This window comes from Dendroctonus ponderosae, unplaced genomic scaffold, assembly GCF_020466585.1.
Source record: "Dendroctonus ponderosae isolate FM_Combo_2020 unplaced genomic scaffold, Dpon_F_20191213v2 Dpon_F_20191213_1, whole genome shotgun sequence".
In the NCBI taxonomy this organism is placed as follows: Eukaryota; Metazoa; Arthropoda; class Insecta; order Coleoptera; family Curculionidae; genus Dendroctonus; species Dendroctonus ponderosae.
Genome location: NW_026017110.1, coordinates 6251048 through 6272336, shown reverse-complemented (window position 1 = coordinate 6272336; position 21289 = coordinate 6251048). Strand labels below are relative to the sequence as shown.

General features: G+C 42.9%; 8 protein-coding genes across 10 annotated transcripts in view; 4 read left to right on the top strand and 4 right to left on the bottom strand.

Moving 5' to 3' along the window:
• Positions 1 to 1382, bottom strand: part of LOC109534607 (dynein axonemal heavy chain 1-like) — a 39143-nt gene extending 37761 nt beyond the window's left edge. Inside the window, exons 1-5 of the mRNA XM_048664954.1 lie at positions 996 to 1382; positions 832 to 939; positions 609 to 778; positions 219 to 542; positions 31 to 166 (exon numbers count right to left, since the gene is read on the bottom strand). Coding sequence (XP_048520911.1) covers positions 31 to 166; positions 219 to 542; positions 609 to 778; positions 832 to 939; positions 996 to 1265 — 1008 coding nt within the window. The 5' untranslated portion in view covers positions 1266 to 1382. The remainder of the gene's footprint in view (positions 1 to 30; positions 167 to 218; positions 543 to 608; positions 779 to 831; positions 940 to 995) is intronic.
• A 158-nt stretch (positions 1383 to 1540) lies between these two features.
• On the top strand, positions 1541 to 5569 carry LOC109533527 (regulator of telomere elongation helicase 1 homolog). Of its 2 annotated transcripts, none has more exons than XM_048667460.1 (15): positions 1541 to 2011; positions 2070 to 2230; positions 2292 to 2671; positions 2723 to 2905; positions 2958 to 3112; positions 3169 to 3316; positions 3396 to 3555; positions 3614 to 3820; positions 3877 to 4169; positions 4229 to 4356; positions 4410 to 4470; positions 4526 to 4704; positions 4762 to 4939; positions 4995 to 5182; positions 5274 to 5569. In XM_048667460.1, the coding sequence occupies exons 1-15, from the start codon at positions 1805 to 1807 to the stop codon at positions 5496 to 5498; spliced, it is 2853 nt and encodes a 950-aa protein (XP_048523417.1). In that variant the 5' UTR covers positions 1541 to 1804; the 3' UTR covers positions 5499 to 5569. The 2 variants fall into 2 exon arrangements, with proteins under 2 accessions (XP_048523417.1, XP_048523419.1); XM_048667462.1 differs by having other exon boundaries at positions 4995 to 5220; positions 5274 to 5444.
• On the bottom strand, positions 5506 to 7461 carry LOC109533526. Its single transcript, XM_048660623.1, has 6 exons — positions 7437 to 7461; positions 6797 to 7383; positions 6567 to 6700; positions 6138 to 6511; positions 5868 to 6082; positions 5506 to 5818 (listed from the first exon to the last, which is right to left on the bottom strand). The coding sequence occupies exons 1-6, from the start codon at positions 7459 to 7461 to the stop codon at positions 5615 to 5617; spliced, it is 1539 nt and encodes a 512-aa protein (XP_048516580.1). The 3' UTR covers positions 5506 to 5614.
• A 1181-nt stretch (positions 7462 to 8642) lies between these two features.
• Positions 8643 to 10520, top strand: LOC109533532. The gene is made up of 5 exons (XM_019898870.2): positions 8643 to 9032; positions 9290 to 9496; positions 9552 to 9811; positions 9884 to 10061; positions 10115 to 10520. Exons 1-5 carry the CDS (start codon positions 8906 to 8908, stop codon positions 10411 to 10413), a joined length of 1071 nt encoding a protein of 356 aa, XP_019754429.2. The 5' UTR covers positions 8643 to 8905; the 3' UTR covers positions 10414 to 10520.
• Positions 10521 to 10790: 270 nt separating this feature from the next.
• Positions 10791 to 12961, top strand: LOC109533525 (syntaxin-5). The gene is made up of 5 exons (XM_048661208.1): positions 10791 to 11290; positions 11345 to 11489; positions 11543 to 11872; positions 12370 to 12596; positions 12658 to 12961. The coding sequence occupies exons 1-5, from the start codon at positions 11057 to 11059 to the stop codon at positions 12823 to 12825; spliced, it is 1104 nt and encodes a 367-aa protein (XP_048517165.1). The 5' UTR covers positions 10791 to 11056; the 3' UTR covers positions 12826 to 12961.
• An 85-nt stretch (positions 12962 to 13046) lies between these two features.
• LOC109545975 (caprin homolog) lies at positions 13047 to 15925 on the bottom strand. Of its 2 annotated transcripts, none has more exons than XM_019916816.2 (6): positions 15588 to 15925; positions 15050 to 15185; positions 14574 to 14992; positions 14425 to 14521; positions 14058 to 14353; positions 13047 to 13998 (listed from the first exon to the last, which is right to left on the bottom strand). In XM_019916816.2, the coding sequence occupies exons 1-6, from the start codon at positions 15732 to 15734 to the stop codon at positions 13576 to 13578; spliced, it is 1518 nt and encodes a 505-aa protein (XP_019772375.2). In that variant the 5' UTR covers positions 15735 to 15925; the 3' UTR covers positions 13047 to 13575. The 2 variants fall into 2 exon arrangements, with proteins under 2 accessions (XP_019772375.2, XP_019772376.2); XM_019916817.2 differs by having other exon boundaries at positions 14431 to 14521.
• A 262-nt stretch (positions 15926 to 16187) lies between these two features.
• On the top strand, positions 16188 to 19640 carry LOC109533530 (protein shuttle craft). Its single transcript, XM_019898868.2, has one exon. It carries the CDS (start codon positions 16361 to 16363, stop codon positions 19256 to 19258), a length of 2898 nt encoding a protein of 965 aa, XP_019754427.2. The 5' UTR covers positions 16188 to 16360; the 3' UTR covers positions 19259 to 19640.
• Positions 19502 to 20568, bottom strand: LOC109533531 (metallo-beta-lactamase domain-containing protein 1). The gene has a single exon (XM_048661216.1). The coding sequence runs from the start codon at positions 20282 to 20284 to the stop codon at positions 19664 to 19666; it is 621 nt and encodes a 206-aa protein (XP_048517173.1). The 5' UTR covers positions 20285 to 20568; the 3' UTR covers positions 19502 to 19663.
• Positions 20569 to 21289: the final 721 nt, after the last annotated feature.

Genomic DNA, 21289 nt, shown 5'->3' with positions numbered 1-21289 from the left:
CCAAGCACGCAACACCGTAACCAGTCTTGCCTTATGAAAATAGTCCGTGTAAAACATGGCCTTTCCTACTTTGGTGCTTTTAACCAGATCAACGATTCCTTCCAGCATTTCATCAGACATGGTCGGAGTGCCGGTTAAACTCATGCAATCCATCACAAATTCGCATCTATTGAAGCAAGCAAGTGAGACTTGAGTTGAAAAGAAGAAAACTCTAATACCTGATGACTTCTTCACATTTCTTCCGCAATGCAATGGCGGATATGATGCGATTGGCAAAATTCACCGGATCCTCAGCCTTCATCATTAGAAGCAATTTGGGCAGGAAAAACGTTCGTTTCAAGCCATCCAGAGTCATCACCTTCCATAGCTTTTTCTTTGGCTGATAGTCCAGAGCGGCAACATGGACCCAATGGAAGAGCCGATCCAGATCGAAGCTGGAGCGGTTTTCCTCATTGACTTCGCTGTTGGGAACGAAAGCTGTGGCAGGCAAAGGATGCCTGATTCCGTCGATGATTCCATGTTCTATCCAGTTTTCTGGCGACCTGCAGATTTCAAGTTGAAGCCTGTAGATGATTGAGGCCGGTCAAAGGTGCTAAGAGGAAATTTGCCTGATATCGAATTCTTCGTCATCGAAAAGCTCCAGCGGAAGAAACGGCACCCATGAAGACAGCCCGAACCTTTCCATTGGCGAAGCGATTTCTTTGAAGAGAATTTGAATCGGAAGCAAATCTCTAGGCTTCACTTGCATGCGCTCTAAAAGGGTGTCGATGTTTTCGCCCTGGAACTTCGTCTCATCCACCTGTTAGGTTCCAAAAAACTTGGTCCACGTACCTGATACATTCTCCTTCTTCTTTCAATGGCCACATTTCGGGGCAGAGTTCGGGGATCCACCTCATGCTGGTGTTGCACCTTCGGCTTGAAAGTATCCACAGGGAAAGCCTAAGAACGTTATTCGAGTAGCATTTTCGACTTATTTTAAGCATGTAAATTCCTACTATGTCCTTATCGGCCTCAAAAGTCATCCAACGCTGAGCGGCCGCAAGCACAACTTTCTTTTGAGGCGCAACCAGCTCCATGAGAATGGGAGCGTATTTTTCCGTTTTCACTTGCCATATGAAGTTAAACTTTCTATTAACGCCTTGATAGATTTTCGTCAATGGGTCCGAATAGTTCGGATTGGTCAGCAGCTCGGCATAGTAGCCCCGTCCAAACTTTTTCTTCTTACCAATCACCGATGAGTCTTTGCCAAGCGGTTTATTGTTCATTTTTATCGGCAATCTGGCAGGATTTGTCAGATTTACCTGTTCGGTTGGTGCTTTTATTGTGTGGCATGTACACAATAAAACATATTTTCGAAAAGACTCTTTGGTTCTAGCGAGTGCAGCTAATTTCTAAAAGGAGTCCTCAACTCTCAAGAATTTAAAAATGCAATAGACTTAAAAATATTTTGGAAAATTTGTAAGATTTTGCTTCCTAGTGAAAGAGTTTCGAAAACATATTCGAATTTCTTAAATGGTTCAAACAAAATATATTAAAGATTGGCAATTACATTGAGCTCTCCCTCCAAGAGAAACGACAATATCTCTGTCTCTTTTGCCATGAAAGCTGCGGCTTTAGCCACAGAACACCTCTGAACTTTAGTTTTGGCCACAGGTTTCAGCTTTAGCGCTGTCAGTGCCACGGCCTTGTTAACCTCACATTTGCTTTCCTACCGGTTTTGTTTATTGATTGCACAAAGACTAAAAAAATACATGGCGCGAATTTTTCATTAATTTAATAATTGAACAAGCTATAATAAAAAAACATGGGCGTTACAATAGACATCAATGGCATTCCTGTGGATTTCCCATTCAAGCCCTACGACATCCAGAAAGACTACATGAAAAAAGTGATAGAATGCATCCAAAATGAAACTACTGCGGTCTTGGAAAGCCCGACTGGAACTGGCAAGACTTTGTCTCTGTTGTGTAGCTCGCTGGCGTGGCTGCAGCTGAAAAAGGCCCAAATTCAGGTAAATGTTCCAAAGCACGTCGTTTTAAGCAAAAGCTATATTGGGTTGTTATTTGAAGGCTCAACGATTTGCTAACGTAAAGAGCAGTTTCTCGAAAGGCACTGGCAATGCCGAATCCGCAGCTGCCTTAAGCAACTTCCTAGATGTGGACGAAAAGGCCCTTGGCCTGGCAAGTGGAAGAGAGTTTCTGGGCCTTCCCACAATCATCTATGCGTCCAGGTCAGGATCAAGATTTCTCCGATTTAACCATTTCTCGATCTTTTGTCTATTCTATGCCCAGAACCCACTCGCAATTGACGCAAGCAGTTCAAGAACTGAAGCGAACAGCCTACAATCACATGAATTGCTCAGTGCTTGGCTCTAGAGAGCAGCTGTGCATCCACCCAGAAGTGCTGGCTGAACCAGACCGAGCGGCCAAGCTGCATATGTGTCGTATGAAGGTTTCAACGAAATCTTGCCATTACAACAACAAAGTCGACCGAATGAAAGACGATCCTGAAATCTGCAATACACCCATTCTCGATATAGAAGACATGGTTAAATTGGGAAACAAACGCACTTTTTGTCCGTATTACATGACCAAGGAAAAGAAGCAAAACGCTGATATAATTTTTACACCCTACAACTATCTGTTGGATCCAGTTGCAAGGAAATCTTTAGGTATTTATTGAGTCGATGAATACCAATGGGTGCTTCTAATTCATCTCGCAGGTTTAAAGTTATCGAATGCTGTGATCATCCTTGATGAGGGCCATAATGTGGAAAAAGTCTGCGAAGAATCGGCCTCTATTGATGTAAAATCCAGTGACATCGCGCTGGCTATTGATGAAACAACCAACATCATGAAAATGGTATCGGAGACGCCAGCTTTATTCGATGAACTGCCCAGTAGCGGTAAAAATCACTGAAATTTGCTTCACACCCACATTACTTGAGCGTTTCGCAGGAGCTACAATGGATCCGGAACAATTAGCCAACTTGAAGATGATGCTGATCGAATTTGAAAAGGCCCTAGACGAAGTGTCTCTAACTAAAAGTGCTGGAGACGAAATTGCCCATTTTCCAGGCGATTTTATTTTCGAGTTGCTCGAAAAAGCCCAAGTAACCACCTGGCAAAGAATGTTGTCACAACCTGTTAATGTCCTGTGGAATTTTAGATTACATTGGCAAATTTTCAACCAATTTCTGGCCTTATCGACAGCATGATTCAGTACCTGACTGCCCAGAACGATGGTCCTTTTGCCAGAAAGGGCAAAGGATTGCAACTTTTTATGGATTTTCTTACAGTCACATTTAGTTCAAAGGGTAAGGAGTTTTTGCTTTAATCTAAAATCCACTAAACGCGCACAATGACGCCCACTAAAGTCAAGTGAATCGTTACTAGCCACAAAGGACAAGATCAAGCACTGCTATAAAGTGTATGTGAGGGAAGATGAGTCCAATGAAAAAGCTGGAAAACAGAAACTTAACACTTGGCTCAGTAAAGGCTCTATTAGTGGCCGCGGCAGGATTCTAAGCTTCTGGTGTTTTAGTCCGGGGTTCGGGTAAGTGCTGCCGCGAACTTACCTGCAGGTATGTAAAATTCCCGATAATTTTTTTCAGAATGGATTTTATCGTTTCACAGGGCATCAAGTGCCTCATTCTAACCAGCGGCACTTTGGCTCCACTCAAGCCCTTAATTTCCGAACTAGAGCTCAACGTAACAATCAGCTTGGAGAATCCGCATATTGTTACGGAAGATCAGATTTGCGTGAAAGTTTTAACTAAAGGCCCCGATGGTGAATCTCTTAATAGCAGCTTTAGAAACAGGTGTTAAACCCGCAGGATTTCATCGGGTTCTCATTTATAATGCGCAACAATTTTAGGGACAACCCAAAATACGTGTCCTCTCTAGGCAGAGCGATTGTGAACTTGACGCGAATTATCCCTAGTGGGTTGCTTATCTTTTTCCCCTCTTATCCCATTATGCAGAAATGTCAGACTGCATGGGAGGCCGAGGGAATATGGTCGAGCATTCTGGCTCAAAAGGCGATATTCGTGGAACCAAAGGGCAAAGAAGCATTCAGCGCCGCTATGACTGGTTACTACGAAAAAGTTCAAGATCCCAACTTAAAAGGCGCGATATTCATGGCGGTGTGCAGAGGAAAAGTGTCCGAAGGTTTGAACAAATTCAACGAATTCCTCGCTGTTTTTAACATTCCAGAACTTGTTTTGCAGGACTGGACTTTGCCGATGCTAACGGCCGCGCTGTGATTATTACCGGCTTGCCTTATCCACCCTTAAAAGATCCACGGGTTATCCTGAAAAGACGCTACTTGGATGCTTGCCACGCTCAAGACAAAGATGTCAGTAAATAGGCGGAGTTTTTTTTATTTTCTTAAAATTTCATTTTTTTTAGTATTTAACTGGGCAAACTTGGTATTCCCTTGAAGCGTCCCGAGCAGTCAATCAGGCTATTGGTAATCAAAGCTAAATTTTTCAAAAAACTATGTTTAACGCCGATGTGCTTAACAGGTCGGGTAATCCGCCATAGGCACGATTATGGGGCGATTTTACTCCTAGACGAACGGTTCAATGGGCTCCAGGTAAGGAACCAAATGTCCATGTGGCTGCGCAATCACATCAAAGTAGTGAATAAATATGGGGAAGTTATTCGAGACCTCAGTCAGTTTTTCAGAAAAGCCCAAAACGAGGTAAATATTTACTTATATTGTCTCTGAATTCGATGCTGATCTTGCATGGTTTTTAAGTTGCCAGCTCCCGTATCGAAAGCTCTGCTGCCGTCCGCAGCAGCGTTTGAGCTTCCAAAGTCATACAGCAAAAAAGGGTTCTTTGATTTTCCCGGTGGTTCTTCCACATCGACAGATTCTTTGAGTTCGCAGTCAAGTCTGTCGAGCGGGACTGAGGATTTAATACAGAAATACTTGGGTAAAGCTATTAAACAGCACTAGTGAAATGTTGCGAAACTGGGATCAATTTGCAGGATCAAGCGATAATCCGAATGGAACAGTAACAATACACTCAACAAAGAGGGACAACTGCGAAGTGCTGACGAATAAAAACAAAAGAAAAAAAATCAATCTCACTTACCGACCGCACTACTTGGACGCGATGGAACGAACAGACGCTCAACCGGATCATATGTCCGGAATAAGCGAATACGTCCTTATGGTACTTTTGTCCCTATTTATTTACTGGTTAATCTGCTGGTAGAAGGTTCTGAGTTGAACTTTCAGCATCGATCTTTTGCACTTGATTACAGGTAAAGTCGAAGCTGGGCCCGAATTTCGCCACTTTTGCCGAGCATCTGCGACAATATCACACTACTAGGAACATAGCAGCATTCATAGCAAGCGTGGATCCATTAATACCCCACAATCTTCGATACATTCTCAGTGGGTTGGATCCGTTTCTCAAAAATCCCCAACAGTCTGAGTATAGGAACTTTTTAAGACGAAATAATTTGGTTATTCCTGAGGATTTATAGTCGCAAATGGAGAAAATTATGTCTTTGTTTTTTATACCAAGATATCTTTGATGAATAAATTCGTAATTGTTTTTGTGGGTCAAATTCTTTAAGCCCCGCTGCAGAAACTGGTCTGTTCATAGAAGGTCGTTTTCGTTTTGCTCAAGACCGATTTCTTCCGTCGTCTCACTGCTATTGGAGCTTTGCAGTTGGTTCCAAGCGTACGGGACTCCATACTCAATGTCCAAACTCACCAATTCGTCGATCGTGGGGAACAAATCCTGCTGGAACATGATTTTCATTGTGTCTGTCAGGAACATGAGATTCAGCTTGATCAGAGCCTAAAAAAACTCGCTCTTAATCTAGTCTTTCAGCTGAAACTACAACAACCTTCTGACATGGTAGTGGAGTGTTTCCTTTGATATAAATTGTTGGGTTCTTAAAAATACATTCCAAGGGAATTTTCATGTTGATAACGTAAAAGCCAGTCCATTTACTGCCGATGTTGTAAAGGCGGTTTTCGTATGTTTGGTCCGTATTGAAGAAGACTTTGCCATCTTCGGGGGTGAACAGCTCCAAGTCTTGCCACAGATTCAAAATTAATCCTGCATTGCAAACATTGGGATGATTGATTATTCAACAGCTGCACTGCTTATTTACCCACTGCGGGCCCTTCGACGTACAGAACAAATGCATTTCCGTTGTCGATAACGAACCCAGTCAGGATGTCTTCGGGTTTTAAGCCTCCGCATTCAATATTCTGGTTGTGGATGGAAATGTTGCTAAACCAGTCCCTTGCGAGTTCCTTATTAGTCACAATAAGCAGCAGCCCTTTGTAGGTGTTGGGCACTTGATGCAAAACCAGGGCGGCTGATTGGGGGGATAGCAGATAAGCTTCCAGATTAAGCACAGTGTTTTTCTCCAACAAAACCCATTCTTTCAATGGGGATTTGGGCGGAAGGTTCGAAACTAAACCTGCCAGATTTATTTGGTCCACAGCCAGGGAGTCGCTTTCGGTCAGCTCTTGCAAGCCGCTATAAAACATTTAGAGGATTATAAATGCGTAGGAAAGATGGGCAATTCGAGTACGTATGAAAAATCCGACTTTCCCCCGAATGCAGTTGCTCCTTGCCTCTAAAGTCCCAAACGTTCTTCAACAGCGAGCTCAAATCATACGAGCAGTAGGCCAAAAACACGTCCCTTGCTTTCACATTGTCCTCTTCCTATAAGCAGCTTTTTTCATACTGATGCTGATGGTTCCGTTTCCAAATATTCAAGTCGTCCAGATTTTCTCCAAACAGTTTGGGCTGGGGGGTCACATTTTGGTAGCGCTGCTCCCCATAAACTTCCACCACGATCCTGCGGGTCTCTAAGAATTCCAACAGCTTAATTTTTGGCAAATTTTGCATCGGAAATATATGGGATTCCATAAAATGAATGGAATTGTTCAGGGGTTTTTCGATGGTTCTACAGTCTGCTATGCTGGGTATCGAGTATTTGCAGTAGATTTCAGTAAATCCACTGTCCTTCAGATGCTCTTCGGGAAAGTTTTTGATCGAAATCACTTTGATTATAAGGGGGTTTAGGTAGATTTTTTGAAATCTTGTTAGCAAATTTTCAACGTGTGGGATAATGAACGTTTTCCGCAGTTTGCTGATGGGGGTTTCCAGTTTAAATACTGGATCGACGTCGGTAAAGAAAATCTCCCCTTGCATTTGCAGAGTGAATTTTGCGGATTTTTTCTTTTTGTCCTCGGGTTTCTTCGCCTTTGCGCTGTTTTTCTTTGCAGTTTCTTGGGGTTTTATTTCACTGGCTGGATCGCAGGTTTTAACAAAGTTTCTGAATATTATGCGATCACTTGGAATACTTTCGTCGCATGTATAGTCAATCACATCATAAAGCCTATCTGCAATTGCAACAAAATGAGTGAGTCGAGGAAGAAACGCAGTTAAGACAAACCTGCAAAGTTACTGTCGAAAACCATTTTTGAAATAACGTCGGTTTTTTGGGCAGCAACATTTTATTCTGTTGCTGCATTTTCATCCTGCAAGGACCTTTTGGATGGGACCGATTTTTTGGAAATGAATGAGGCATTGCACTTGTCTAAGTACGCATTGATGAATCCCTGCTGGTCCAGATCGGTTTCTCGAATATAGATGGTATCAATTTTGTTGGCTTTAGCGCTAGAAGGCAAAAACCTCCATCAGCAGAGTCCGTTTTACAATCAAGAGATTTTCGAGTTTGTTAATGCAAATAGAGTAAAATTATCAGCTTACGCAGCTCCAAGCTTATTTTTCTCTGTATGAACGTGGAACTCTATAACAGCATTTCGAATTGCCATTAAATCGTCTATCGATAAGTCTTTCAAAGTGTGTTTGATGCAAACAGGAACGAAAGTCAACCCACTTTTAGCCACGGTTTTAAATAGTTTTGTTCCATCTGCAGTGTAGATCTGCAATTGATAAGAATTCTTATTTCTTCAGTTTATTCTGCTGGATTTTACTTTAGCGGCATTTTGCCAGCACAACACATCAATCTGATACGGTTTACATTTGACCGGTAAAAGCTGATACACAATATGGGCGAAAGAGCACGTCTTTTCCAGTCTGAGCACATACGGAGGATCAGGAATCTGCGGCTGAGCCATTTTGGGCTCTTTCGCTTTGCTCTTCTTCTCCTTAGGGTGTTCTTTGGCCTTTAGGGAGAACGCCAGAAGGAATTTAATGGTAAACTCGATCATGGTGTCATCAATTATAAATTTTTTGACGCTCAAATTCAATTTAACAGGTGAGTTTTGGTGTCGATTTGATTTGATGTCAATATTTTTAATTCTAACGCGGAAACGGTTGTTAGTAGCTTTTGTAATTTGTAAGTGAAAACAATCTTCAGGCTCGCTCTAAAGCAGCAACAATGTCCTTTGATTTTTAAATAAATTCCGAATAACGTAACGTAACGTATATATAGATTAGTTTTTTCTTGGCCTTAGGGAAGTTGAGAGTAGGCCGGCTCAATGAGCTTTTTTCAACTTCAATTAAAAATTTTATTTATTTTTAATAATGGATTTTTATTCGCTGGATGAAATGGCGAATGTAAGTGCTAATAAAAACGCAGAAATCTCATTTTTCAAAGAGTTGGAAATAGTTTATTGGCTGCTGTAATCAGTTAATCTATCCAGTTTATAGATGCATTCAAGTTATACAAAAAACTTTTTCTAGACGATTTCCATTGAGGCTCTAACCTAATTGATGTTTAGGTAATTATTTTGACAAGTGGTTGTGAAAACAGCAAAGAAGAGTGAAATGTTTTGGTAAACAAACGTGGAAATCGTAAAAAATCCATCAAATAAGGGCACTTTACAGACCAGGAATTTCAGTTTTGTAGTTGAGTTCAGTTTGAGTTCAGTATTGTAGTTTAGCATTAGGACAGAGATGGATCATCTAGCTCAGGATCTGAGCATCGCTCTGGAAGAATCTGAGTCTTGCGGCCCAATAGTAAGTCAGGCCTCAGGGAAGTTTTCCATGAGACGGCGGACACGATCTGCTGGAAATTTGCCACGTAAGTTCCACGGATCTTTCCTGGCCTAAACTAGTCGAAAATAAACAGGCTCTGTTTGCGTTTGCTTAAGGTTAATCGTTTAGAAAGTTAACTTCAAATAACACTTTAACAGAGTTATTGAACTTGAAGGGTGTGATGTTCGTTCTAATGCACCTAAGGTCAAATGCTGATTAGATATTATGTGTATAAAGCAACACGTTGCAACGCTATATACAAAAAACCAGGCCTAAACTCTTACGCTTTTCTGATTCAACTAGAACTATATACGCATAAATCGGCGGATAACAACTCAGAAGAAAGCTCTAGCAGCCCATCGGAGTTTAAGAGCGATAAGCATCGCTCCAAACTGGCCAGTTTTTATCATTCAGACTCGGACGATTTGTGTTTGAGCGCCGCAGTCGCAAAAGCTCTGGATCACAAGAACTCGCTGCGAATGAGGCACTCTATTCACGGATTATTAAGAGGTAAGAGCTGCTAGATTTAGCGGAGATGATTGAAAACCCTCAAATTTGTTTCAAGGTGTGAGTCACAGTTTGGAATCCGACTCAGTAAATGAACATTCCCCGGCCAGTCGTCCGAGCTTGAGGCGTAAAAGGAAGTTTAAAAGGATAAGTTTCGAGGAGACTCCCATTCCTCCCACTGGCAAGAGGAAGCGATCGCAACGAATGGATTTCGATTACAACGTAAGATCGCTGAGAAGCTCGCTGAAAATTCGACCGTTACACCAAAGCGTGGTGGATAAGATTGATAAGTTTTGCCATCCTGCTGCTGTAGAGGAGGTAAACCAATTCCCTATTTGGATGTCTAGTCACTCATTTTTACGATCATTTCGATTTACGAAATCGACTCAGGACGCCAGGATGGACACTCTGGATGATAATTGCGAGGTGGCTAGCGAGAGCAGCATCAGTTGGAGTGGTGGAGAAGGCCATGAAGGAGATGATGAGTTGACCGATTGGGCGCCCCCTATGGAAAGCACTTCGATGGATCCGGCGCCTTGGCCCGAAGATTCCAGAGAGATCAGAGCAGGTATGAGATAAATGTCCAAGATGATCAAGTTCGTTAATTCTGTGAATGTTTAGGTTGCCGTCGACTACGCGACGAACGACCGGGATTCAGTATATCTACCGGGGCCAACGAAAGAGTCGCCAAATTTCTGCAGGATTCCACCAAATTCGAACTTCGCCTCTTCGGGGCTGAACGTGAAAAGTTGGGGCAGTTAGCCGCTCTTTATTCTTTGGATCTGTGGTTTGAAGCAGCCGGAACCACTTTGCTGCGTAAAACGAGCAAAACCCCCTACATGCAACCAACGCAGCGACGCCATTCGGGCCACAGCTCCCATCATAAGCGGATTCGCACTCAAAAACATGATGGACATTGAATTTATCATAATCACACTGTTAACACTGTAGTATTCGATCCAGCGCACTATTGCAAGTGGATAATTAACATGTACGTTAAATGTAAATAGACCTATAAGAGGACGAAGGCGACTTATAGTATAGTTGAAGAAGTAGCAAGGTGCGAATATCCAATTGGTAGCCGCCCTAAATAAAATTTATTAATAATACACACAAGAAGGCACAAGCCTTCTATTGGGTTTCGGCCACAATTTTTCAAAAAATCGGCTAATTTTTTAATAATGTAAATATTTCTATTGATTTTCGACAATACTTTTTTCCAACTAATTTATAAAAAAAACCAGCCGCATGAGACGATGTTGCCGATTTTCACACTGGTAGTTCTGATGTTGCTTTTGATGAAAGCATAACCAAAGGTGACAAACGCCTTGTTATGGCCTTGTTGACGTGTCTAACCTAACAAAGTGCGAAAAAGATTTGTCCCTTTTTGACCCATATTATCCCGAAAATCCTCGAATCTGTTCAAGTGTCGCCTTAGAAATGTATTACCTTTAGATAGGCATAATCAGGTATCCAGAATTATGGCATTACTATAGCCAATCTAGATTTCGAGGGTTTGGCATTGGACAGGAATTGGTCCCGTGAAAGTAATTTAATAATGCAATGCTTCCCAGAAGACGCCGAACGGGTTCAGAGAGCGAAAATCTTCTGTTAAGTAACGAGAGATCGCGACCCCAAGAGGACCGATTAAGCAGGGTGAATAGTGGGTACCCTAACAATGTTACTGAAGATTATTACTTAGAGGAGGACCATATTGAAGACTTCATCGAACCGGAACCTATCATGAGTGCCCGAGATCGGACTAGTGAGTTTATCAACACCATCCAGACCCTGCAGGTAACATTCGTTAACAGCCGAGTTCCTGCCCTTTGCAGCTGAGAATGTTTGTAGGGAAGAAACATTGCTAGGGCTGTAGCAGTGAAGGACCCCAGAAAGTCCCGGGCTATACAGAGCCATTCGGAGTTCATGCTCATTGCCAAAAACGTCGGCAAAAACCTTGCTAGCACATACGCAAAATTGGAAAAGTTAACTTTGTGTACGTTTTTTCAGTAGTCAGATCGACCGGAAGTAATTTACAGTTTATTTCAGTGGCTAAGCGAAAGTCGTTGTTTGATGATCGCACTGCCGAAATCCAGGAATTGACCTACATAATCAAAGGCGACCTAAACAGTCTAAACCAGCAAATCGCTCAGCTGCAAAATATATCAAAACGGCAGAAACACTCGACAAATGGCAGGCATTTGCAGTCGCATTCCAGCAATATAGTGCTCACTTTGCAGTCCAAACTGGCCACAATGTCGACGGACTTTAAGCAAATACTGGAAGTGAGAACGGAGAATTTGCGGCATCAGAAAAACCGCAGGGATCAGTTCAGTCAAGGGGGGCTTCCGCCGCCTAATAATGCCAGTATTGGGCAATGTAAGTATGCATTTTCTGAGGCTCTTCATAAAAAAGCCCGACTCAAACCCATCATTTTTGTTTTGCATCGATCCATTAGGCCGTTTTTCACTCGATCTTGTAAGAAAAAGCACACAGACATCACTTTGAATTACTTTCATTCCAAACACATATGCCCGATCTCATAACATCCGCCTACCAATTCGTCATCTACTAGACTAACCCCGCCTAAAATTGCTTATTGCTATAACCTGACATAAACAATCAGTGCCCTTATTTATGGTCGCCCCAGTAATTTGCTTATAGAGAACGAATCGATTATCGACAACACTATTTTCTAGCACCCCTATTTTTAAAGTCCTCAATTTACCAACGTCCCATTCATTTTCTAGTTCTAGAAGCAAAAACTTTCGTTCGACATCAGCCATCTAAACAACTACAAGTGTAAAAACGCAAGAATTTAAATATTTGGATAGTGAAACATTTGCGGTAAAACGAACGTAATTTTGCTTTTCCAGCAAGTCTTCTATTCCAAGAACAGGACCATGTGAGTGTTGGCATGGAAAACCAACCGTTAATTCCGCAGCAGTCCCAATCTCAAATGCAAGTGGCCTTAATGTATGACCAAACCGATAATTATTTGCAAAGTCGTGCGGAAACCATGCAAAACATCGAGTCCACCATTGTGGAATTGGGTGGTATTTTCCAGCAACTAGCTCATATGGTAAAAGAGCAGGAGGAAATGGTAAAGCGCTTTAGAATTCACGCGTGCATGTAATTTTTGCGCTAATGTGACTTTTTCCTAGGTGGAAAGAATTGATACAAACGTGCAGGATGCGGAACTCAACATTGAGGCGGCTCACTCCCAAATTTTAAAATATTTCAAATCGGTTTCCTCAAACAGGTGGCTGATGATCAAAGTTTTCGGTGTCCTTATATTTTTCTTTATATTCTTCATTGTGTTTTTAGCCTAGGGATTAATTAAAATTCAGTTTCGAGCCACTTTTCTCATTTGCGCTTTTCACCCGAAACGCTGTGATAAGAGAGATTCTTCATATGTACATACTTACGCTATTTGAAACAAATATACATACCTGCACTACTTGCGAAGGAGCTGTTGATTGACTTCTAAAACTCACGAAATCGACAAAATAATTTCACCCCTATTCCGTATGAAAATTGATACAGCTAGATGGTACTTTCAAAATTATTTTAATTCCTTTAAATCATAACATAGAGAAATGTTCTAATGTTAGGTATACTGAAAGGTAAAAAGTCTATTTAATCTTACAGAAAATAACCGCTAAAGACAAATGAATCAATCTCATCCGTTTGATTAGTATAAACAGACGAAATAGATACATTCTCCCTAATGGGAGAAGTTTGTTCTATGGTTTTATCCACATAGCAATTTTTCCGGCACATCGAGATAAATGAGAATTGTAGTTTCCAATAAAAAAATAAAACAAAGAACAGTTGCATGTTGATTCAAATATGGCCAGTTCGACAAGTAGCCGCAGTAATATGTCATAGATATTCCATGACTAGAACAAAATGATTTAGTTGATCCAACGAGCAATACATCAACAATCATGAACAGAAAAAAATGCGTTGAGCATACAACCCCGGAAAAAGTCAAACTGGTCAGCAGATCAGCGTTAAAGTAAACACTTTTAACGTTCTGATCTGCTAAAACAGCCAAATGTCAAGTATATCCAAGAAATCTATTGCCTGCTGGTATGGGACCGTCCGTGCTGTGGCATTCCATTGTTTCTAGAATGTTGCTGATTCGGCCTATTAGAAGATCTATTACTATATCCATTGTTATTGTAGAAAGACTGAGGCTGGTTGTTGCTGTGGGGCGCAGCACCTCGATTCTGGACTCTGCCCAAAGAATGCTTGTCCAACTCTTCCGTGAGAGGTTTGTTCAAGTTAATTTCGTCGTTAGAGATTCCTGGCCCAGTCATTTGCACTACAGCAGGGTCGTTGCCAGTTCCCTGGTGGCTTACTGGCGGCAGTTGACCGGGGGAAATTTGGGGCGGCTGGAATTGAACAGGCATGGGGATCGGGGGGGGCGGTTGCACCACAAACGATTGGTTTGTGAAAGTTTGGGTGGGAATTTGGTCGGGAGTGTCAATTTCCGATTCCTAAAAATTTCCGGCATTAAGTAAACGATTCTGGAGAGAAATTGTCATTGAACACTCACCTGCAGGAAAAAGAAATTTCCAGAACCCAACATTTCAGCGATGGGCCTTGGCGGCGGCGGCTGCTGCTGCGGAAGCGGCGGTTGTTGGTAGAACAGATCTTGAGATGGCGGCAATTGGTGAGGCTGTACCGCATTACCAGGATCGATCAAATGAGGCTGAGGTTGCACTGCAGGGACCTGATGAGGGATAATGGGAACAATTGGCTGATCCGTGGGAATTGGCGGAACCCTAGTGGGTGTGGATCCATGAATAGCGGGATGGTTAGAAGCTTCGATAGTCAGAGTCTCAATCGGGGCTGGAAGAAGTGAAAAACGCATATTAATAAGAATGCCCCAGGACGATCAGTGACCTAAACAGCCGACTTACAACTACCTGCAAGCGGGACATCAAGGATGACTTCGTTCTGGTTTTCAATTTGATCCTCAGGTAATGTCTCGTTAGATACTTCTGCAGCTTCCAATTCCTGAAAAAAACATGTAAACTTTAAGTATATAGAGTTAGTGCAACCAACTAACCGGCTGGAAGCTTCCTTGGGCTTGGTCGAAGTATCCACTCTCATGAATTTTGCCTAGAACTTCTTTAATTTGACTGTAAGTTCCTCCAAATGCATCCTTCGGTTTCCCATCGACCACAGCCGACAAATGTTCCGCAGCAGCCTGCACTTCGTTCGTAAATGATGTCGGATTTCCAGCTTCATGCTTGGGGGTAACAGCAGGATACATCTCATCCAGCAACTTCAGGTCCACTTCTGTTAATTGAGTAGCGCCGTTTCGTCCATGCAAAAAATCATCCCGGACTCGATCGATTCCCATCTGATGCAAAGCGTCTTGGACGAGAAGAATCTCCCTTAATCGGGCCAATTCAGCCTGACTTTTTAACGAAGCATCTCGCTTTGCCTGCTTCTTAGCATCCTTCTCGGTAGTTGATGCAATTCCTTCAAAAAAAAAAAATTGTCAGCTGCTAGATTTGTTTATAGTTGACAATGGTTTACCTAGGAACTGTTTACATAAATCCCGTGCAAAATCCAAAGTCATTACCACCTCATTGATTTTTTCCAACGCAGTCTTCTGATCAGAGTTTAATTCCTTTCCAGCATTCTGCAGATCTCGATACGACTCTAATTTGGCCTGAAAAAATTGGGAATTGTTAAAGTTTAAATGTGGTGGTTTTATGCTCATTCACAAAACAGTATTATATTCACATTTATATCATGGATTCAGTATTGGTCCGTTATCAATATATGTACTGTTTTTTCATGTCTATCAGGTTTTATATGGCGTAAGCGTTTGCATTGATAACGGAATTTGGATCGGTGTGAAAATAAAACGCCGAATAGAAACATTGAAATCCTTTAAAGGCTGTTACGGTGGAATGCCGATGGACACTGCAAAAATAGCAGTGCTACCAGAGGTGCTACTCGCAGAATGCGCACATCCATCCCAGATAGATAGATAGAAAAGCTGCATGTTTGCGACCTGTTTTCAGCTATAAGTATCCTAAAGTTAGGCCTTAAGTAACATTCGACTTACTTTCCGTTTCTCTAGATTTCTAATTTTATGTTCAATGACCGTAATTGCTTGCCTAAGTGGTGTGGTAGCCCCATTTCCATTATCGGGCAGAGCATTTTCCGCCGAAGAAGCGGGCTTATCAATCTTCACGTTGGCTGCCGAAGGCATTTTAGCTGCTTGTAGCGCTATTACTGACTTGTATCTAAGCTCGTCGCGGTAATCAAACGTTCCGCAACAATTTACAAGCCCCTTTTCGCTCAACAGATGTAAAATCCACTACCAAATGGATGCTAACCGAAAACTTCTAAACTCCATTAAAAAGCCGATAGCCGACAAGGTGACAGCACCGGAAACCGCCATTGATCCGTTCTCATTGGCCTGCAGCAGCCCTAACAAATGGCGCTAAATTCAAATTGCACTACCTATCCGCTATTAAACATTGTTAAAAACTTGATGTCAATAAACCCATATCGAACTGTTTTGGACAAACTACCAACATTTTTTAAATACAAAAAAATTAAAATTAATAGCGGCAATTAGGTGAAATCGCAGCCCATTAGCACGGTCGCCAATTGCGACAGCAACTTGTCATATTCTATTTAGAAGATGAAGCAGTCAAAAATTGATGACAAGACCCAATATAACCGCTTCCAGCTTTCAAGTTTCGGTGTCTCGCAAAATTTTCGTCAACCAAAGGTAATTTCCAGCCATCAAACCTTTCCCAATATTGTGCAATAGTAACCCGAACGTTCGGAAGTTTCATCGGCCAGTGCGTGTTACTATAAGACAAGAAAATGTCCCAGTTGGATCCGAATGAACCAGTGGGGGCTAATTCAGCTGGTTACTTTCAAAGAGGCAGCTTTTCCAGCGACGGGAGACATTTAAGCAGAGGGGCAATAAAGAAAAAGTTCAACAGATATAACCAGGCACTTCCAGGCCCCGCAAAGCAACTCAAGCCCGAAATAAATGGCTCTTCTGCTCAACTGAATGCCACTGCACCGGAGTTCGTCCCTTCGGGCAGCGCTACGAAAAGGGACTTTCAGGAGAGATCCTGGAGAGATCGCAGCAAGTCGCGAAACTGGCGCAACTCGGATATGCAGTCTATGGGTGATAGGGCGAGACATTCCGGAAGCAATTCCTTTAACCCAGAACCCAATGAGTATAGGGAATATAACAACTGGAATGGCAGGGAAAACAGTGCAGAGTTCGGCAACAATCCATCCTCGTATAGATACGACAGGCCAGGGCCGAGTGCCACGGGGTTTCAAAGCAAAAAAACCCCAACCAATTATAGAACTGGCTACGTTAACAACGGCTACCATCGGCCTAATAGGTTCCAGGGAAGTTTTAGCAACAATCACAGCGCAGATGGTGGCTTTGAAAAAAGAAAATTTCCAGACAGGAAAAACAGTGGGAAATCCAGTAAACTATATCCAACCACAGCTGGGCAAAGAGAGCGACTAACTGAGATGATCGTTAACAACCTGCTCGAGTGCCTGGTTTGCTGTGAGAAAATCAAGAGATCAGACGGAGTCTGGTCCTGTTCCCAATGCTACCACATCATTCACTTGACCTGCACGGTTGCATGGGCCAAGTCTTCAAAGGTTGAGGAAAACTGGCGCTGTCCAGCTTGCCAAAACTCGTACGCCGAAGTGCCGCACCAATACACTTGCTACTGTGGAAAATGCGTCCAACCAAGGGCAAACCCCACTGTGCTGGACCACGGTTGCGGGAGTATGTGCTTGAGAATAGGCAAAAGCTGCGCACACAAGTGCAATATTGTATGCCATCCAGGTCCGTGTCCTGAATGCAGTATCATGGTGTCGAAGTCTTGTGGATGCGGTGCTACTCAGCAGATGGTCAAATGCTGCAGCAATTTGGAGATTATTTGCGACGCCACATGCAACAAGCTTTTGAACTGTGGATTGCATAGATGCGAGGCAACGTGCCATGCTGGGGCTTGCCAGCCTTGCGCTGAGATGATTGTCCAAGAGTGTTACTGCGGGGTAACTGGCCGGAAGGTGGCGTGTGATGAAGCGCATGTTGGGCAGACAAGGTTCAGTTGCCAGAATACTTGTGGCAAGTTGTTGCCTTGCGGCAATCATTACTGCCCGGCTAGTTGCCATTCTGGGCCTTGCGGCCTCTGTCCCACCGATGTGGATCTCATCAAGTTCTGCCACTGTGGGAAGACTGAGCTGCAGACTGCGAGGCTCTCCTGCCTGGACTCTATACCTTGCTGTGCCAACACCTGCGGGAAAAGGTTCATTTGCGGCCCTCCCAGCAAGCCGCACACTTGCGTGGAAAAGTGCCATGAAGGAGAATGCGCGCCTTGTCCCTTAACAACTGTGCTGAAGTGCCGATGCGGACATATGGACAAAGAAGTGGCCTGCCAGAAGCTAACAACCAAGGCAGACGACGCGAGGTGCGAGAAGAAATGCACGAAAAAGCGTCTATGTGGCAAGCACACTTGCAAGCAAAAGTGCTGCATCGAGTTTGAGCACATTTGCCGCCTGCCTTGCAACAAGCTGCTGACTTGCGGGCTGCACAAGTGTGAACTCACATGCCATTCTGGCCGATGTCCGGCCTGCATGGAAACCAGCTTCGATGAGCTTTACTGCGAATGCGGAGCCAGCGTTCTCTTTCCGCCAATTCGATGCGGAACCAAACTTCCAGCCTGCAAGAAGCAATGCTCCAAACCGCGTGCTTGCGGCCACGATCCGAACCACGAATGCCATCCAGGGCCCTGCCCACCATGCTTCGTTCTCACCAAGCAATGGTGTTACGGACACCATGAGCAGCGTGCAGTCATTCCCTGTCACCAAAGCAGCTTCGGCTGCGGCTTGCCATGCGGTAAGCAGATGCCTTGTGGCCGACACAGATGCACCAAGGCATGCCATGAAGGCGATTGTCCTTTGCCATGCTCGCAACCGTGTTCAGCGCCAAGGACGCTGTGTGGACACCCATGCAGCAAGCCGTGCCACGACTCACCGTGCCCGGAAAGTAACTGCTGGCAAATGGTTCCAGTGACTTGCTTGTGCGGCCTGCAAAAAGCCAGCAAGAGCTGCATGGAGTTAACTGAAGAGTTCCGCCGAATTGAAATGGCTCAGCTGAAGGACAGGCTGAGCCACATGATGAGCAACGCCAGCGTGGACTTGCAGGAGGCATCAGTGAGGAGACCCGCCATTCTAAAAGTGTTGGAATGCAATGAAGAATGCAGAGTATTGGATCGGAATCGGCGTCTAGCTATTGGGCTGCAGATCCTAAACCCCGACCTCAGCCAGAAGCTCACACCCAGATATTCGGACTTTCTGCGCCAATGGGGGAAGAAGGACGGGCACTTCTGCCAGAAGGTCCACGATAAGTTGACCGAGCTGGTTCAGTTGGCAAAGCAGAGCAAGCAGAAGAGCCGCTCGTATTCCTTTGAGTCGATGAATCGGGACAAGCGGAAGTTTATCCACGAATACTGCGAGCACTTTGGGGTTGAAAGCGCTGCTTACGACGCCGAACCCAACAGGAACGTGGTAGCCACTGCGGTTAAGGACAAATCGTGGCTGCCCAGCTTGAGCTTGCTGGAATCGGTGCGAAGAGAAAACGGGCACAGGAAGATTCCCCTTCCGACACTAGGCCACAGTCCTAATCCTGAAAACGAAATTGTGTCCTTGAAACTACTCACTAGCACTAAAAAGGACTAAACTCTACCACTGCAGAGTGAGTGGAGGGGAAAACGAAGAATGTTTCCACTGAGTCAAGGACGCCAGGCGAAGTTCAGGTCCAACTCAGAAAGCCGAAATGTTCATTTTTCAAATAAAAGACGTTTGTTTTACTGCCGCAAAATTCAGCAGCATTAATTTTTTTAGTTTTACATTCAAAGTGGATGGCATGAGTGACTTCTGAAGTGCGCAAATCTTTTTAGTTCATTTTCAATTAGATGGGAATTAAACGTTTTTTTTTTGGCTGACCCCAAACATGTATTTAAGTCCAATCTAGCAATAAGTGTCTTGATGAAGGTATCAAAATACCGTCATCAAATATACATTATACATTTATATATTATAAATAAATCTTTTTTCTAAACTAGTTTTCAATGAAAAGCACAATCATTTTTTAGCTGCTGGTACTGCGAACATCGGCCCATGCCCTGGAATGATGAAGTCGGCGATTCTCAGGATTCTTTCCCTGTTTTTCTGCTGCAAATCCTCATCATCGCTGCCAGCCGACTTCCAAATCGTGTCATCATCAAGGTCTTGTTCCTTCTCGAACAGATCCCCAGCTACCGCATAAACTTTGCCTCCGATATTGGCCAGAACTGTGACATCTTGCAACGTATGCCCTGGTGTGGCCACCACCTTAATTCCTTCAGCGATCTGATATTCTTCTCCGGAACTCAAGTCCGGGGTGAGAAAGTACTTGGAGCCCTTTGATATGCTGTATCCCACAATGTGAATTGCATTCGAGAACAGATAGTTGCCTCCAATGTGATCAGAATGACCGTGAGTGCAGACTACGTAGTCGATTTCTTCCGGTCGAAGTCCACTGGCCCTCAAGGCTTCCACGATTCGGGCCCCATCCCAAGCAGTCATCGTATCCACGATGCAATTTACGGGGCCCTTGATTAAGGTGCAAGTGCAGTTTGCTTCCATGTAATCGTCTTTAATTGTGGAGAATCCTGGAAAAAGCACTTTGATTTGAAAGGCTTTGCAGTGGGAAATTGAACTCATTGTTCTTATATAGGATTTGGGGTAAACAAAAAAAAATGGTGTGCCTCACGGGACGCTCGACAGAAGTGATAACTTCATAAATTAATAGAAGCCATAAAATATTGAACTTGTTTAACGCATGATGGCAATAATAATTTTATTATTATCCTTGGTTGAATAATTTATAAATGGATCACGAATAGGTAAAATTTAATTTAATTTCCTTTTGAATGTAAAATATATTTTTTATTTGCAACATTTAACATTCTTTAACGAGATGTTGTACATATTGCTCTTCTTGGGTTTGTGTGAACTCTTCTTCTTGAGTTTTTGTATTTTGTGTCGTAATTTCTTATTTGCTTTGTATAATCTTTGACGTTCAGCACTAGTTCGTGGTTGATGAAAGCCACTTTGAGTTGATCTGTTACTTAATGCTCCTTTTTTAGCACGAAATCGTTTTTGGCGTTCAGAATTACTTAATACTTTTCGCATTATAACGTGTTTTTGTGACTGCTCTTGTGTGTGTTGCACAGAACACCTCTCAGGTAAAACGAGGAAGAGCTATAGAGACAAGATACACTTGACACACTATATGTATACTGATGTATACATAATGAAAGACATCGCGCGTACGTTCAAAAAATATATTCTAACTGAACTAATCCAAGGCTAAAAAAATGAAACTAAATTGAGAAGATTTAATCATAAAGGAATCAAAGGGTATATGAAGGGAAAAAATCCATTTTGATGCGTGGTAAACACAATTAATCATAGAAATAATATAGAGAATTGAAAATAAGCCCTAACAAATTCGTTTTAAATATTTTGCAACTATAAGCTGAAGGGAGATTCGTATCGTTTGAACATCAAGAATGCGTTGCGGGATAGAAAATAAGAAGACGGAATCCATGTTTTCTGAAATAACCGGGGTAAACTCAAATATTTTTTCAATTAAATTCAAAACATATTTATTATATATTATTACAAAACAGTAATGATGTTTATCATTTTATGTTAAATATGAAA